Genomic DNA, 15,011 nt, shown 5'->3' on the forward strand with positions numbered 1-15,011 from the left:
CATCTTTCTATAGTGTCTGACTAGTTGTAGGATTAAGTTTTTCTTTTTTCCTTTACCTGAGAGGAGGGGAGATAGACTCCCACATGCAGCCCAACTGAATGCACCTGGCAGCCCGTCGGGCCGAGGCTCAAATCAGCCAAGCTCTCCTCAGTGTCCAAGGCTGATGCTCAAACCAGTTGAGCCACTGACTGCAAGAGGAGAAGAGGGAAAAGAAGGGGTAGAAAAGCAGATGGTGCTTCTCATGTGTGCCCTGACTGGGGATTGAACCCTGGGACTTCGCATGCCAGGCTAATGCTCTATCCACCGAGCCAACTGGTTAGGGTGGATTAAGTTCTTTAGGACGACATGCAAAGCTCTTCATGATTTGGCCTCAACTACTCTCTTGACTGTACTCTGAAGAGCATGGCCATAAAACATAGACTGCTGGCCTTCTCTGGGGTTATTTTCATGTTCAGTCGCTTTCCCTCCAACCCTTACCAAATGTTTATAGAAGTCTCTTCTCTAGGGTATTCAGACTTTCACTTAATCCCCATTTTTAACCTGTTTAACAGTCTCCCACTACTCTTGACAAGTGTCCCTAAGTCAAAAGTCTCTTTTATCTCAGAAAAAATCAATCTCCTCAGGTGACAGTGGAAGTTTTACAAGGTTGTATGGGTACAAGTTTGTGCACATGGGTGTGCAGGTGGCAGTCCTTTGATTATGTAGGATTGGGGAGTAAACCCAGGTAGGCATTTAGCCCCTCCCTATATAGACTTTCACCACGCCCTCAAATTGTGAGCCCTTTTTTGTGGATATAATTTTTTCTTTTTTTCTCTCTGATCACCTCTATATTCATTTAGGTTGTAACTTGTTAACCTTCCATCTACTTGTCATACAATTAACATGTTAAAATCTTGTCTGCTGTCATCTTTTGTTTGCTGTTTGGACTCTATCCTTTTAACAATTATTTAACTTTCAAAGATGGATTCTTGTGTATGGTTAATTTCCCATGTTTGTTTACCCAAGGTATTCTGACATGTTTTTAGTTTTCTTAGTCCTCTGTTCCACTTGAAATGTTTTGTATACTGTATATGAATTGTGGTGCTAAGTTTTTTCCTCCAAAAGGAGTCAATTGTCATCATTTATAGATGAAATAATTGAAGTGCTGTTTTAGTCATATTCTCACTAAATTCACACACATACATATATTTGGATTTGAGTCTCAATTCATTTCTCTGTTTCCTTGTTTATTTGGTCAACTCTGGTATAACAAGTTTTAATTGGTATAGTTTTATACTTTGTTTTGATATTTGGTTGGTGTAGGTGCCATGTAAGTGCATCACTCAGATCTTGTTCAAGAAAACCTGTGAGGAATATATCAATAGTTGGTTGACAGCAACTGCTACCACTTTTGGATCCAGCATTGTGTTTTTGCTGAAGCCATAAATACCTAGAGCTGCTCTCAGCTAGTGAGTGAGCACAGCAGTGGAACTAAACTTGTCCTTTTCCTCCCAATGCAAAAATCCTCTACTGGGCAACTTTGGCTTGGGAGACTGATCAGCCTAGATGAGACTTTCTTAGAACTAACTACATTATAGTATAAGCTCTTTCAACCCCACATTTCCTTTCCTTTTTTTACAGATGTTTAACTTGCACTGTGGTCTGCAGGTTTTCTCTGCCAATTCCTGCGCCGGCCTATTTTGTCCTTACAGACATTTTGCCCAATCATGTTGCATCTAGAATCACTTCTTGGCATTTGCTTCTCTGAGCATAAAAACACACAGGCGGCACAGGGAGTGGTCAGGAAACCAGGCAGTCAAATGGAGTTTTGGGATGGTTTACTCAGTCCTTAGCACAAGGTGGTCACTTGACTACTGATTTTTCCAGTACTGAGGACAACATCCCCAAAGCAGAGAATGCTGTTGTTTATACAATGAAGGATACAAGGGGAAACAATGCCAATAAGGATAGCAGAGAGCTGGTAACGAAGTTGTACAACTGCCTTGCAAAGGGATAATGAGAAGTTGAGGGCACATAATACACAGTTAAAAGCTAAGTGGAGGCCATGGCCAGTTGGCTCAGCGGTAGAGCGTCGGCCTGGCATGCGGGGGACCCGGGTTCAATTCCCGGCCAGGGCACATAGGAGAAGCGCCCATTTGCTTCTCAACGCCCCCCCCCTTCCTCTCTGTCTCTCTCTTCCCCTCCCGCAGCCAAGGCTCCATTGGAGCAAAGATGGCCCGGGCGCTGGGGATGGCTCCTTGGCCTCTGCCCAAGGCGCTAGAGTGGCTCTGGTCGCGGCAGAGCGACGCCCCGGAGGGGCAGAGCATCGCTCCCTGGTGGGCAGAGCATCGCCCCTGGTGGGCGTACCGGATGGATCCCGGTCGGGCGCATGCGGGAGTCTGTTTGACTATCTCTCCCCGTTTCCAGCTTCAGAAAAATACAAAAAAAAAAAAGCTAAGTGGAGAACAAAAACATCTACAAATGACCATCTAAAAAACACTAAATTGTTACAAAACAATTAGTTGCCAGTAGGTTTGCCAAAATAGCTAACTTCTCCAGAAGTCAAAAGTTGCTGTGAGTTTATTTCCACTTCACTTTTCCAGGTTTCAGGTTTCAGAGTGACCCTAGCAATGTTTGCCTTATCATTTGGGCTTCTGGCTAGGGTTAAATCTATCTGTCCCAAAGGTATTGCAAGTCAGTGAAATCTTAATTTTCCAGTCTTACTCTTAAGCCCCCTTGATCTGGCACCTCCAAAAATCCAGTCCAAGTGTAATCCTCTGGCTCCTGTTCCTATATGCTAGTTTATTACCTGAATTACTTCAGTGTGTAATCTCTTTCCTCCCTTATTAGGCCAATTAAATCTGTCAGACTAGGCTGAAATTGAACCCTAGTTGCCACAGCCTTTCAGCTAGAAGAAATGGAAGAGGACACTAAATTATATTTGAATTTCAAATAAAGTTTTAAAGTATATATCCTGCCTGACCAGGTGGTTGCGCAGTGGATAGAGCGTCAGACTGGGATGCGGAGGACCCAGGTTCAAGACCCCGAGGTCGCCAGCTTGAGGGCGGGCTCATCTGGCTTGAGCAAAAAGCTCACCAGCTTAAACCCAAGGTCGCTGGCTCAAGCAAGGGATTACTCGTCTGCTGAAGGCCTGCGGTCAAGGCACATGTGAGAAAGCAATCAATGAACTAAGGTGTCCCAACGAAAAACTGATGATTGATGCTTCTCATCTCTCTCCGTTCCTGTCTGTCCCTGTCTATCCCTCTCTCTGACTCTCTGTCCCTTTAAAAAAATAAATAAAATAAAAATAAAGTATACATCCCAGATATTGCATGATACTCCCACTGAACATTTGTTCACCTGAAATTAGAATTTCACTTGGCATTGTTATTTTATCTGGCAGTCCTAATTAGGTTTGACACTTTCCCCAAAGCCTGTCATATTCTCCTCCAGGAGAACTAGAACTCAGAGCCAGGTAACTTCCTATGGGACAGCCATCTTTTCCCCCATGCTGTGAAAATGTTTGCATAGAATAAAACTGGTGTGTGGAAGGAAGCACAAATGAGGCCGTGAAACTCCAAAGGCAGGTGGAGGAGAATTACCTTAGTTCCTGATGATACTCCTGGTTCCAAGTCTTCCACAGGCAGTGTAACTTGGCTTCTGTGAAGAAAATTCATGGCTCTGTGAAAATATTTTCCTTTCACTTTAGGGTAACTTAGGTTGGTTCTATCTCTTGATCCCAAGATGTATTCTATTTTCCATTTTTGCTGCATACCACACTAGTCTCAGCTCCTATGAGCATGGAATTTTGTATAAGCCTGTTAAACTTTCACATGATCTCAATGTCTCCCTTCTCTTAGCCAGTAACCAAGCATATTCCTTCATGCTTGATTAAATGCTTTGCAAATAACACCTTGCACTGGCCATCTTCTTCTTGTTTTATATTTTTAAATAAAATTTGCTTTCTACTTCTGCAGAGTAGGCACAAGATTAAGGAGTAAAAGACTCAAAACTGATTTATAAAATGAGAAAGCTGCTCTATATTCTAAACTTAAAATACTGAGAATGAAGTTGTTATTCTCTGTATCTGGAATTCGCTTTCCCAAATAGCTGCACATCTTCCACTTCATTCTCGTCTCTGCTCAAATGTTACCTACTCAGGTCATTCTGTATTATGTTATTTAAAATTGTAGTTTTTATTACTCCATAACCTTATCCAGTCTTTTTCTTTAAAAATCCTATTAGAAATGGGAGCAACAATGGAAGAGGTCTTTCTGCAAAGAGGGATGTTAGTGTTCTTACTTGCTAGATGGTATGAGCCACTTCTGCAAACTCTGAGATACAGTTGTGACTACAAAGCCCAAATCCTCAGGGGCATCCATCCCATGTTTCAGAAGAGCTTCACGCGTTCCCAACCAAGGCCTTAAGTCTGCATAGCAGACTCCCTTAGGCTGAATATTCAAATATCTTTAGAGCTCTCTGTCAAATGCCTGTTTCCTATTGTAGGAAATAAGGGCCTCTCTGTGAAGCTCCTATCATTATCTGACATTTTATATACTTATTTACTGTCAGTTCCCACTCACTAGAATGTGAATATTGGAACTTAGGTATTGTTTACTGATGCATCCCAATCACACATTATAGTGCCTGGCACATAAAAAGTGTTGAATGCAATGACTGACCTGAAGTAAGATAGATACTGATACTTGTACTACTATTTTAGATCCAGAAAATCAAGATATTCGTAAGGGAAGGAAAATGTTTGTATGAAGACTGTAATTTATGTGCAGGGTGGTATCAATAACAAAGAATATGAAGGAAAACGTCTTGTAAGTACCTATAATATTGTACTACCAAAGGTGGACGTTCCATTTGATTTGAGTCATTATAAATTAGTTTCAAAAATTTAATAGCCCTCACAGAAAAACTATTAGAAACTAGGAAAAATTACCAAGATTTGAATAAAGACAGAAAGACAAAAAGTTCAGACATAGGCTCTTGGTTTAAGTAGAAATAGGATCTTTTTGGTGGAATGTGATAGTGAGCTAAACAGTATTGTACCTTTGTGGTACTACTGGCCTCTAGAGTTTAAGAACTAGCTTCATTTTTTTATATTGTTAGCAGTTGGGAGTCACTTTGAAAAATAAAATAGAAAACTTAAGAAAAACAAATTATAAATCTGAAATTCTGTCATTAAAAATTATGTCTTAGAGGACAGAATAAAAACCTAGTCACTATTATCAAATAGATCAAATGTACCAAGCATTCAAGTTTACTTTTAATCTTTCATTTTTGTTACTCTTTAGTATTTCAGAAATTAACACTGCCTACATACTACAGATATATAATCAATGTTTACTGACTTAAATACGTTTTAAAAATCTTTGGCAAGTTAAAATTTTAATATTTTACAAACTAGTTAGCCCTGAGTCCTGAATTTACAAATATTTTATCAGATTTATAAAAGTATTACATATTATAAATTATGATTTCCATGAGCTGTTTACTTTGTGGAATTGTAGTATGACATATAAAATGGTGGGAATGAACATTATAACAGGTGTTACTAAAAATTCAATCAACAGTGTCTATACATGACTGTTTTAAGCATTAACTGAAAATCATGATTTCTCTACCTCTTATACCAAGAACATCCATACACACACAATCAAAATATGACATAGTCTATTTGATGAGTAAAAGCTTTTTCTGTATTTCCTAAATATTTTATAAATTTGAAAAATGTATCAATACTACCTCATTCTAGTTAGAATCCCATTTATAATACTCCATTACATTTATGATTTTATAATTTAAAAGGCAGCAATTATTAAAAATGGATCAGATTAGCTCCCTCAACTCCTTACTATGTCTGGCAACTGTACTAAAGAAGGCAGCACTGGCTTTGAACATGTCAAGTTCCAGTTTGTGAAATAGTTGTAGGCAAGTAACAGTTGAGCAAAGAATAAAATGACCAAGAGTATATAGGTAGGAAGAAATCCAGAATAGTAGTAGCAAATTTGATTATTTCTAAGTTTTACAGGTATTTCAGAATTACAGGAAATAAAGGGTGATAATCTTTTCTAAAATATATAAATGGTTTAATTATAATAAATATTTGACTTATGTAAATAAGAGTAAGGGAATATATATAGGTAACTCTTGAAATAAAAAATGGCACATGTAAAATGAGCATTTTAATATAAATCATTAGGATATATAGTATATATAAATCTAAACATTAGAAGATGCTACTGAAATTTTTCTCTACAGAATATCACTCTAGAATTAATTCTCTTTGAAAATAATATTTCATGGGGAAGAATTAGTTGATGACTCCGAAACAGACTCTCCCATTACAATACTGCTTCTGTCATTTAGAGTTCTGACAACGGTTGTAGCTGGAGACTGCAGCACTTTGCGAGAAAGTCTCATTCTTCCATCAGCTGGATCACGTCCAAAGTATTTCACCTGTTTTAAAGAAACAAAATTACTTTTAAAGTATTGCACATTGATTGACATCCATATTAAATGATATTTAAATTACATGGTCTAAATAAGGCACTGATTAATATTATTATTTTTTAATTTTATTTATTCATTTTTAGAGAGGAAAGAGAGAGAGCAGAGAGGGAGAGAGAGGAGAGACAGAGAGAGAGAAGGGGGGAGGAGCTGGAAGCATCAACTCCCATATGTGCCTTGACCAGGCAAGCCCAGGGTTTCGAACCGGCGACCTCAGCATTTCCAGGTCGACGCTTTATTCACTGTGCCACCACAGGTCAGGCCTGATTAATATTATTGCTTGCTCATTGCTAAGTGAGGGTACATGCTAACAAATATCATTTGGTTAAGTAGTGATTATAAAAAGGAAAAGAGATGGGCATTGTTTGCCTAAAAGTTTGAGTTGCGAGTTTTTTGTTAACCCTTTGAGTGAGGGCATACATGAATGTTTATACTACTTATAGGGTCCATTATTTTATGTTAGACTCATCTGTGCTTTCTTAGTCTCTCCAGGCCAGGTCCCTATACCAGAAGAACCCTGAGAGTCATGGTGAATGATTCTAGACAAGGGATATCTGAGACTAACTGCGTCTCATCAACTATACAGGATTATGCTTAGGTCACTCAGACTACTGCTCAAAGGACTATCACATTGGAGGCTATTTGGCTCGATCTTAGACAATGAAAGTCAGGGAGAAATGTGGCAGTTTTTAAGTACCTTATGATATATTTTAAAAAAATCTTATACAGCGATATTATGTCTTAGTTTTCATCTTTCCCTACAGGTTACTTGAACAATGGGACTACAGATTGGGAATAAATTAGAAGCCACAGTTTATTCAGATCATGGGAATTAAGTATAAGAAACAGAATGTGGTGTGGCAAAAAAACCCCAAAAAACAAAAAACCAAACCAACCAACCCCAGGCTGTCAAGTTCTTTCATCTACTTGTTGGACTATAAAAAATTTTCTTATCAGTTCTAGAACTCTAGAACTGAACAACATGGCTTTTATAAAACTCAGAAACTTGTAGCCTCAAACAGTATAGAAGTAATTCAAGTTTCAATTCCTTAAATATGACATTCAAAACCCTTAACAAAGTTACATTAATCAGGGTCCCATGTCTTGTCCCCAAATCATTGACACTGCATAGCCATCATTGACCTACTCATGTATTTTTTAAAGCTCTAGAGAGGACTATTATTATAACTAAATTGTAAGCTCTTTGAGGGGAAAGAATTGTCTTAAATACTTAATGAGTCTGTTTAGGCAACCCTAAGGTTAAAATAAGCACAGCATATACATAATACAAATCACAAATGTTGACTCAATTCTTCCAACTTACGTTTTGAAACAAAAAATTGAAACTTCAAGTACAATTTACAACTCAACGCTAGAAGGCTGAATATCAGTACCTGAATTTCTTGACCAACTTCTAGTCCTAGGGCAGTGGGATGTTGAATCTGAAAGAAAACATTTTATTTTTATTTTATTTTATTTTTTTTGAAAGAAAACATTTTAATCTATTAGTTGTCCTGCAAAATTATTTAATATCTATGGTGGTACACATTTTTTCCCAAGTGGAAAGTAGTTTTATTGGCTTTTCTGATTATAAAATCATAATTATAAAGATCTAAAGTAATACAGAAGTATTCAGATGATAATAATCTAAAACCCTTTTTTTTACTTGTAGATAAACTATTGCTAACACTCCAATAAGTATCTCTTCAAATGTTTCCCTATTTAGTGTATGTGTGCTGCACTTATAAAAATGGACCTTTTGAGCTTGTTTTTTCATTCAATAGGTTGAAGACATCTTTTTATATCAATGAATGAAACATTACAGTTGAGTATTCAAATGATAGAACTTGTTAATTCAGATGGGATTTTGATGGATCTGCTATAATTAACAGAGAACACTTCATGTAATACATCCTAGAGAATATCCATAAACCTGGTGATTCTCAGAGATCTGGAATCCCTTACAAATATCCTGTTCTGGATATACCCAGATGCTACAGAAGCACATCCTTTACCATGAGCTGAAAAGCACCTAGCAGTCTTTTTTAAAAGGGCAGCTGTGAAAAATGTAGTTCTCTGGTAAAAGAGGTAGGGGTGTGGGTAGGACAAAAATAAGGGGTATGTTGTTTCATCACATTTAAAAAAATCTTTTTGTATAAAATAAAATACAGATACTGAAAACCATATAAAATAAAGGATGGCTTAATCAGTTTTTATAAGATACCCATGTAACCACCACCCAAGTCAGAGAAATTTTCTAGGTTGATGAGAACTGTACATTTTTCCCACTACTGGCCTAATATGGAAAACCAAAAATGACAAAGATGCTGCTGACAAAAGGTTTTACATTGCTTACCACAGATACTTGTTTCTCCTCCCATAAGGAATAAAAACACTCGAATATTTTAAGGTGGTATAACATTCTAAAGTCAACACATAGCAGTTACTTAAAATAGATGTAACCCTGCTTTCCCAATTTTCTTGACCAACCAATCATGGCAAGATAATTCTTAGGATATCTTTAAATTTATTTAATGTTTAATATACTTCATAGGCAGAATATGAAAATATTCACGAAAACCATTGGAGCAGAGGAATAACAAGAATGCCTATATTTCACAATATATTAAAATCTACAGCTATAGAGAATGACTGGCCCAGAAACAGACAATCCATAAAACAGAAGGAAACAAACAGACAAAACAGGAATAAACCCATTATGTACATGAGATTATAATGCAGCTAAACATTGCATTTTCAGTCAAGGAGTAATCAAAGATGATTCAATAAAGCATATTGGGGCCCTGGCTGGTTGGCTCAGTGGTAGAGCGTCGGCCTGGTGTGCAGAGGTCCCAGGTTCGATTCCCAGCCAGGGCACACAGGAGAAGCGCCCATCTGCTTCTCCACCCCTCCCCCTCTCCTTCCTCTCTGCCTCTTCTCTTCCCTCCCGCAGCCGAGGCTCCATTGGAGCAAAGATGGCCCGGGCACTGGGGATGGCTCCTTGGCCTCTGCCCCAGGCACTAGAGTGGCTCTGGTCGCAACAAAGTGATGCCCCGGAGGGGCAGAGCATCGCCCCTGGTGGGCGTGCTGGGTGGATCCCAGTCGGGTGCATGCGGGAGTCTGTCTGACTGTCTCTCCCCGTTTCCAGCTTCAGAAAAATACAAAAAAAAAAAAGTTGTTATTTTACCTTTCGTTGATCAAGTTGTGAGTTATGAAGTAGTACTGCAGTCATGTTTGGATATAGTTTAACCATTACTCCAATGTCTCTACAAAAAAATAGGCCTGGTTAAAACATTAAGTATCTATGTAGCTACTGAGATTATGTTTTCACAAGAGAACAAAGTAAAAAAAATAAATCATTCCTCCAATACATGTTTTTCTTTTTTGTTTTCTCTAGTTTTATTGAGATATAACTGATCAGTAACATTGTATAAGTTTAAGGTGTACAAACATAATGAATCAGAATTTCTTTTTATTTTTATTTTTTTTTAGAAAGAAGATAGAGATTGAGAAAGGGGGGTTGGGGAGGAGTGGGAAGCATCAACTTGTAGTAGTTGTTTCTGTATGTGCCTTGACAGGACAAGCCCAGGGTTTCAAACTGGCGACCTCAACATTCCAGATTGATGCTTTTATCCACTATGCCACCACAGGTCAGGCAGCATGTTTTTATAACTATAAAAAGTATGATTATCTAGAAAGGACACTTATTTTTGCTATTGAAAATACACCCACTCTGGCCAGCTGGCACAGTAGATAAGAGTGTTGGCTGGCTTGCGGACCTCCCGGGTTCAATCCTTGGTCAGGGCACACATTAGAAGAGACCGTCTGCTTCTCTTCCCCTTCTTCTCCCCCTTCTTTCTCTCTCCCTCTCTCACAGCCAGTGGCTTAATTCGAGTGTCAGCCCCAAGCACTGAGGATAGCTTGGTTGATTTGAGCATTGGCCCCAGACGGGAGTTGTCGGATGGATCCTAGTGGGAGTGCATGTGGGAGTCTGTCTACTCCCCTCCTTTCACTTAAAAAAAAAACAAACCCTAGCCTCACCAGTGGTGGTGCAGTGGATAAAGTATCGACCCAGAACGCTGAGATCACTGATTCGAAACCTTGAGGCTACTAGCTCTGAGTGGGGGCTTGTCAGTGTGGGGTCCCTGCCTTGAGTGGGGGATCGTCCACACGATCCCATAGCTCACCAGCTTCAGCCCAAAGATTACTGGCATGAAAAGCCCAAGGTCACTGGCTTGAGAAAGGGGACATTGGCACAACCCTGGACAAGGCACGTACGAGAAACTCCATGTACAACTAATGTGAAGGCAGCTACTCACCCTCTCTCCCTCTCTCAAAAGAAAGAAAAAAGAAAATATACCCTATATTTAGATACTGTGTATAAAAGGACAGAGAAAAGATAAAGAGAAAAATGTGCAGAGAAGCTTTTAAAATATCTGTATTTCTCTTCATAATATTTTCCAAAAACTTTGAAATGACATTAAATATTTTAAGAATTACCATCAACCTTATTTTACATAGCGATTTAAGGAAGGGGATTAGATAAACGGATACTTATTTTATTGAAACATTTCTCTTATATTCTGTAGTTTAAAATTGGCCATTTGTTAGTTTTCACATGTGATATTAAATTATCCCACTGCCTTTCTCGTGGCACTTTAGCTGTTCATTGATTGCTTACTCTTACGTGCCTTGACTGGGGGGCTCCAGCTGAGCCAGTGACACCCTGCTCAAGCCAGCGACCTTGGGCTCAAGTCAGCAATCTTGGGTTTCAAGCCAGCAACCATGGGGTCATGTCTATGACTCCATGCTCAAGTCAGTGACCCCATGCTCAATCTAGTGAGCCCTCACTCAAGTTGGTGACCTTGGGGTTTCAAACCTGGGTCCTCAGCATCCCAGGCCAGCGCTTTATCCACTGTGCCACCACCTGGTCAGGCAATTTCTTTTTTTCTTAAAATAGGATTTTTTGATCTAATGTACTACATAGGCATTTAATAGTACTATCTTTAAAACAAACCAACAAGAAACCATGAAAAAATAAAAGGAAAAAGCAGACAGGAAATGCAAATATTGCTAAATCTATTTTGGGCTTTTTAACTGTTTACTAGAAAATTAAAAAGCTACATTTGGGGCTCTGGCCAGGTAGCTCAGTTAGTTAGAGCATCATCCTAATACGCCAAGGATCCAGGTTCAATCCTCAGTCAGGGCACATACAAGAATCAATCAATGAATGCATAAATAAGTGGAATGACAAATCTTTGTTTCTCTTTCTCTAAAAATCAATTAAAAAAAGATAAATTTGGTTAAACAATTCAGTTAGAGGACTCTATTAATCATAATTACAATTACAGAACCAATGTTACTGAAAATCTACCTACACACTGTTGTAGAAAATAAAATTATACTTTAAAATAATGATTATATGGTAACTATGTAAAATCTAAACGTTATTTCAAAGTAAATAAAACCAACATATATGAGTTAATAAGGGCCTGTTACATAAATATTATTTTAAAAAACCCAGCAGACTGTTTTATTTGATATTACCTGATTTCAGTTATTGTGGCGGTATATACTGCTCCAAATTCTAACTGCTGCTCTTGCTGTAAGTGCAAAATAAGCCATAAGATTCATTAAGAAAATAGCTATTAAGTGGTCTGAAATATCACATTCCTGGTGAGCTTGGTTAATTCCACGGAAAATTCAGAACTGCCCTGACCTTCATCTATCTACCTTGCCTGCCAGGAAGGGAATGTTAGAGATACAACTTATACATGGAAGCTAGATGCCTTGGAATAAAGTCCAAGTAATGTTGCATGGACCTCGTCACGTTGCTTTCATCCTGTGAGGTATGCCAAAAGAAGCAATATAAACGTGATCTAGGTTGTTGAGGATAACTGAAAATTCTATTCCCAACACTCCTACCATTCAAACATATAGGCATGTTTGCTGCAAATAAAACAACGGATACTGGAAAAAAAGAAAATAGCAACAAAAAAGTAGAAAACAGTAACTGTTATAAGATTTGTACTTACATCATCTTTGCAGATTTCAGTAATGAAGTCTCTTGCTTCATGCATAGCACTGGGTGTTGGTGCAAATACAGAAAATGTTTCTTCATCTACCTGACTAATGGTTACACCTTTTAAAAAGATAATTTAACATATATAAGTTAACTTGCTCATTCCAGTGGAGACTAGTCTTATAAGTAGATGTGAGTGGAATATAGCAAGTGGTAAGCTGCAAATGGTTGTGCTGTGTTTAATAAATGCTTGAGGAATGAAGGGATTTAGTCACCAACAAATACACACTGTACCGCTGCTACGCTTCCAACATTGTGCTAGGCAAAGTCCCCTTTTTCTTGCACCCCATACTTGGATGGGATAAAGCATGTAAGTTATAATTGTTGAGGATTTAGTTTTGTTCTCAGTTATGTGTAGAAACTAACTAGAACTCTTTCCTCACCTTTTCTTCTTTCTCTTATCCTTTAGAGTGGTAAAGAGATGGATGAGGGACGAAATCATGTCAGTTTTTCAATCTTAACTGGCTAAGATGACTCAGCTCACTCTCCTTCAATATCCTCGAAGCTGGTAAGTACTAGGTAAACCAAAGACTGCTTCCAGAAAAAAAAATTAAAGCATACTATTCCTACACATAATCTTTAAATAAGAGTAAATAATACTGCATGAAAAACAGCAGAAGTAATTGTAAGATAAAATTAAAGCAAAACTCCTCTAAAGTGAAAAACTAAATTTTTCTAACTGTTCGATTTTAGGAGCAACACAATAGAAATGAAATGACAAACTTACACAGCCTAGAATTAAATTAAAAACCCAAACTTCATACAACACTGACCTGTTTCAGCCTGAAGTTTTTTTAAATGATATCCACCTGGTCCAACAAATTTTGCTCGTTTTGATAATGGAACCTGAACAGTTTCTGTAAATGTAGTACAGACAAAAATATAAATGGTTTTAATATATATATATAAATCTAAAATATTATTGGTAATTTAAGATTTTTACTTTTGGTCTAGACACGTAAAATATTTCAGTATGAAATAGACAATTTGTTCTTGACTAAAATTACTGCAAGTTCTAAAGTCAATAATATTCATTCCATCAAATTTAAAGTATTTAAAAGTTTTGTTTTGTATATGGAGTTAAAAATATTGAAAAATAGTAATAAGTGTTCAGATATTAATATTTACTTTATCATGAAGTAAATAATAATTTTAATGTATTACCTACAACAGGTCCATTTTCTTTTCTAGATGCCCGAGGTTTTGAAATAACTTTGTTCATAATTTGTAATATCTCCTTCTTTGCCACTATGAAAGATTAAAAACACAATAAAAATTATAATTACATACATTAAATATGATAAGGTATAACAGCAGTATTCTTAGTTTTTATGGCATAAAATTCAAATTCTTCAGTTTAATCAAAGCTCTTCATATCCCAGTTACCTTGACAGTCCTACTTGTATTTTCTTCTCTATAAATCCTATCTTGGATAGTTACTTAATTTGTAAAAGTTGACTTTTCACTGGTCTCCTACTTCGGTGTTTACTCATGTGCCTAATGATGCTTCTTGATCTAGAGTGTTACATGAAATCTCACTTTCTAAAGCAAAACAGTATAATAAGCCTACCAGAAATTATAGCTCCATTAACAAACTAGACAGTGATGAAAGGAGAATGAGGCACATTGGCTTGGGTTACCTGAGCCTTGTTGAATGGCCTCCATTACAATTTTTAATGGTATTCCAGGTAATTTAATATCAGCCTAACAAGGAAAAGCCAAAAAATCACATAAATATTGATTCATGACATTATTAAATATTATAAAAATGAAATAAAATGGGTTTTTAAATACCTGTAATGCAGTTATTCCCTTATTAGTGCCGGCTATTTTGAAATCCATGTCACCATTGTAATCTTCAATTCCCTTAAAAAATTAAAAAAATTATGGTACAGTTTTAAACAAAAACAAAATTCACTCATCATCATTGTGGAAAAAAATTTAAAAATAGCTTTAGAAGTAAAATGTCCTATAAGATGACACATTTTTTATTTTATTTCTTTTATTCAGTGAGAGGAGGGGAGGCAGAGACAGACTCCTGCATGTGCCTCAACCGGGATCCACCAGCAAGTCTACTAAGGGGCGATGCTCTGCCCATCTGGGGAGCATCTGAGCTCTATCCTCTGAGGCAGAGGCCATGAAGCCATCCTTAGCCTGGGGCCAACTGGCTCCAATGGAGCCATGGTTGCAGGAGAGGGGGAAGAGGGAGGGAGAGAGAAAAAGAGACAGACAGAGAGAGAGAAGCGAAAGGGGGAGGGATTAGGAAACAGATGGGAGCTTGTTTGCCCTGACAGGGACTCAAATCTGGGATGTTCACACGCTGGGTGGACACTACCACTGAGCCAGCTGGCCAGGGCACAAAGAAATACATATTGTCTGCATTAACTGCTTCCAATTTGGCTTTTTAAGTTACAAGTATTTCATCAGA

General features: G+C 37.6%; 1 protein-coding gene and 1 long non-coding RNA gene across 4 annotated transcripts in view; one reads left to right on the forward strand and one right to left on the reverse strand.

The window, feature by feature from the left end:
* The window catches only part of LOC136330400 (uncharacterized), a 51,006-nt gene that overhangs the window by 6,328 nt on the left and 29,667 nt on the right, over positions 1-15,011 (forward strand). Inside the window, exon 2 of the long non-coding RNA XR_010730289.1 lies at positions 12,993-13,091. This is a non-coding gene — a long non-coding RNA (uncharacterized lncRNA). The remainder of the gene's footprint in view (positions 1-12,992; positions 13,092-15,011) is intronic.
* PNPT1 (polyribonucleotide nucleotidyltransferase 1) overlaps positions 5,372-15,011 on the reverse strand; it is a 50,675-nt gene continuing 41,035 nt past the window's right edge. For 2 of the 3 annotated variants that reach the window (XM_066267162.1, XM_066267163.1), the window contains exons 20-28: positions 14,378-14,449; positions 14,224-14,287; positions 13,748-13,831; positions 13,357-13,440; positions 12,537-12,643; positions 12,049-12,104; positions 9,689-9,767; positions 7,896-7,943; positions 5,372-6,450 (exon numbers count right to left, since the gene is read on the reverse strand). In XM_066267162.1, coding sequence (XP_066123259.1) covers positions 6,292-6,450; positions 7,896-7,943; positions 9,689-9,767; positions 12,049-12,104; positions 12,537-12,643; positions 13,357-13,440; positions 13,748-13,831; positions 14,224-14,287; positions 14,378-14,449 — 753 coding nt within the window. In that variant the 3' untranslated portion in view covers positions 5,372-6,291. The remainder of the gene's footprint in view (positions 6,451-7,895; positions 7,944-9,688; positions 9,768-12,048; positions 12,105-12,536; positions 12,644-13,356; positions 13,441-13,747; positions 13,832-14,223; positions 14,288-14,377; positions 14,450-15,011) is intronic. The other variant, XM_066267161.1, reaches the window with a different exon arrangement.

This window comes from Saccopteryx bilineata, chromosome 3 (genome assembly GCF_036850765.1).
Source record: "Saccopteryx bilineata isolate mSacBil1 chromosome 3, mSacBil1_pri_phased_curated, whole genome shotgun sequence".
NCBI lineage: Eukaryota > Metazoa > Chordata > Mammalia > Chiroptera > Emballonuridae > Saccopteryx > Saccopteryx bilineata.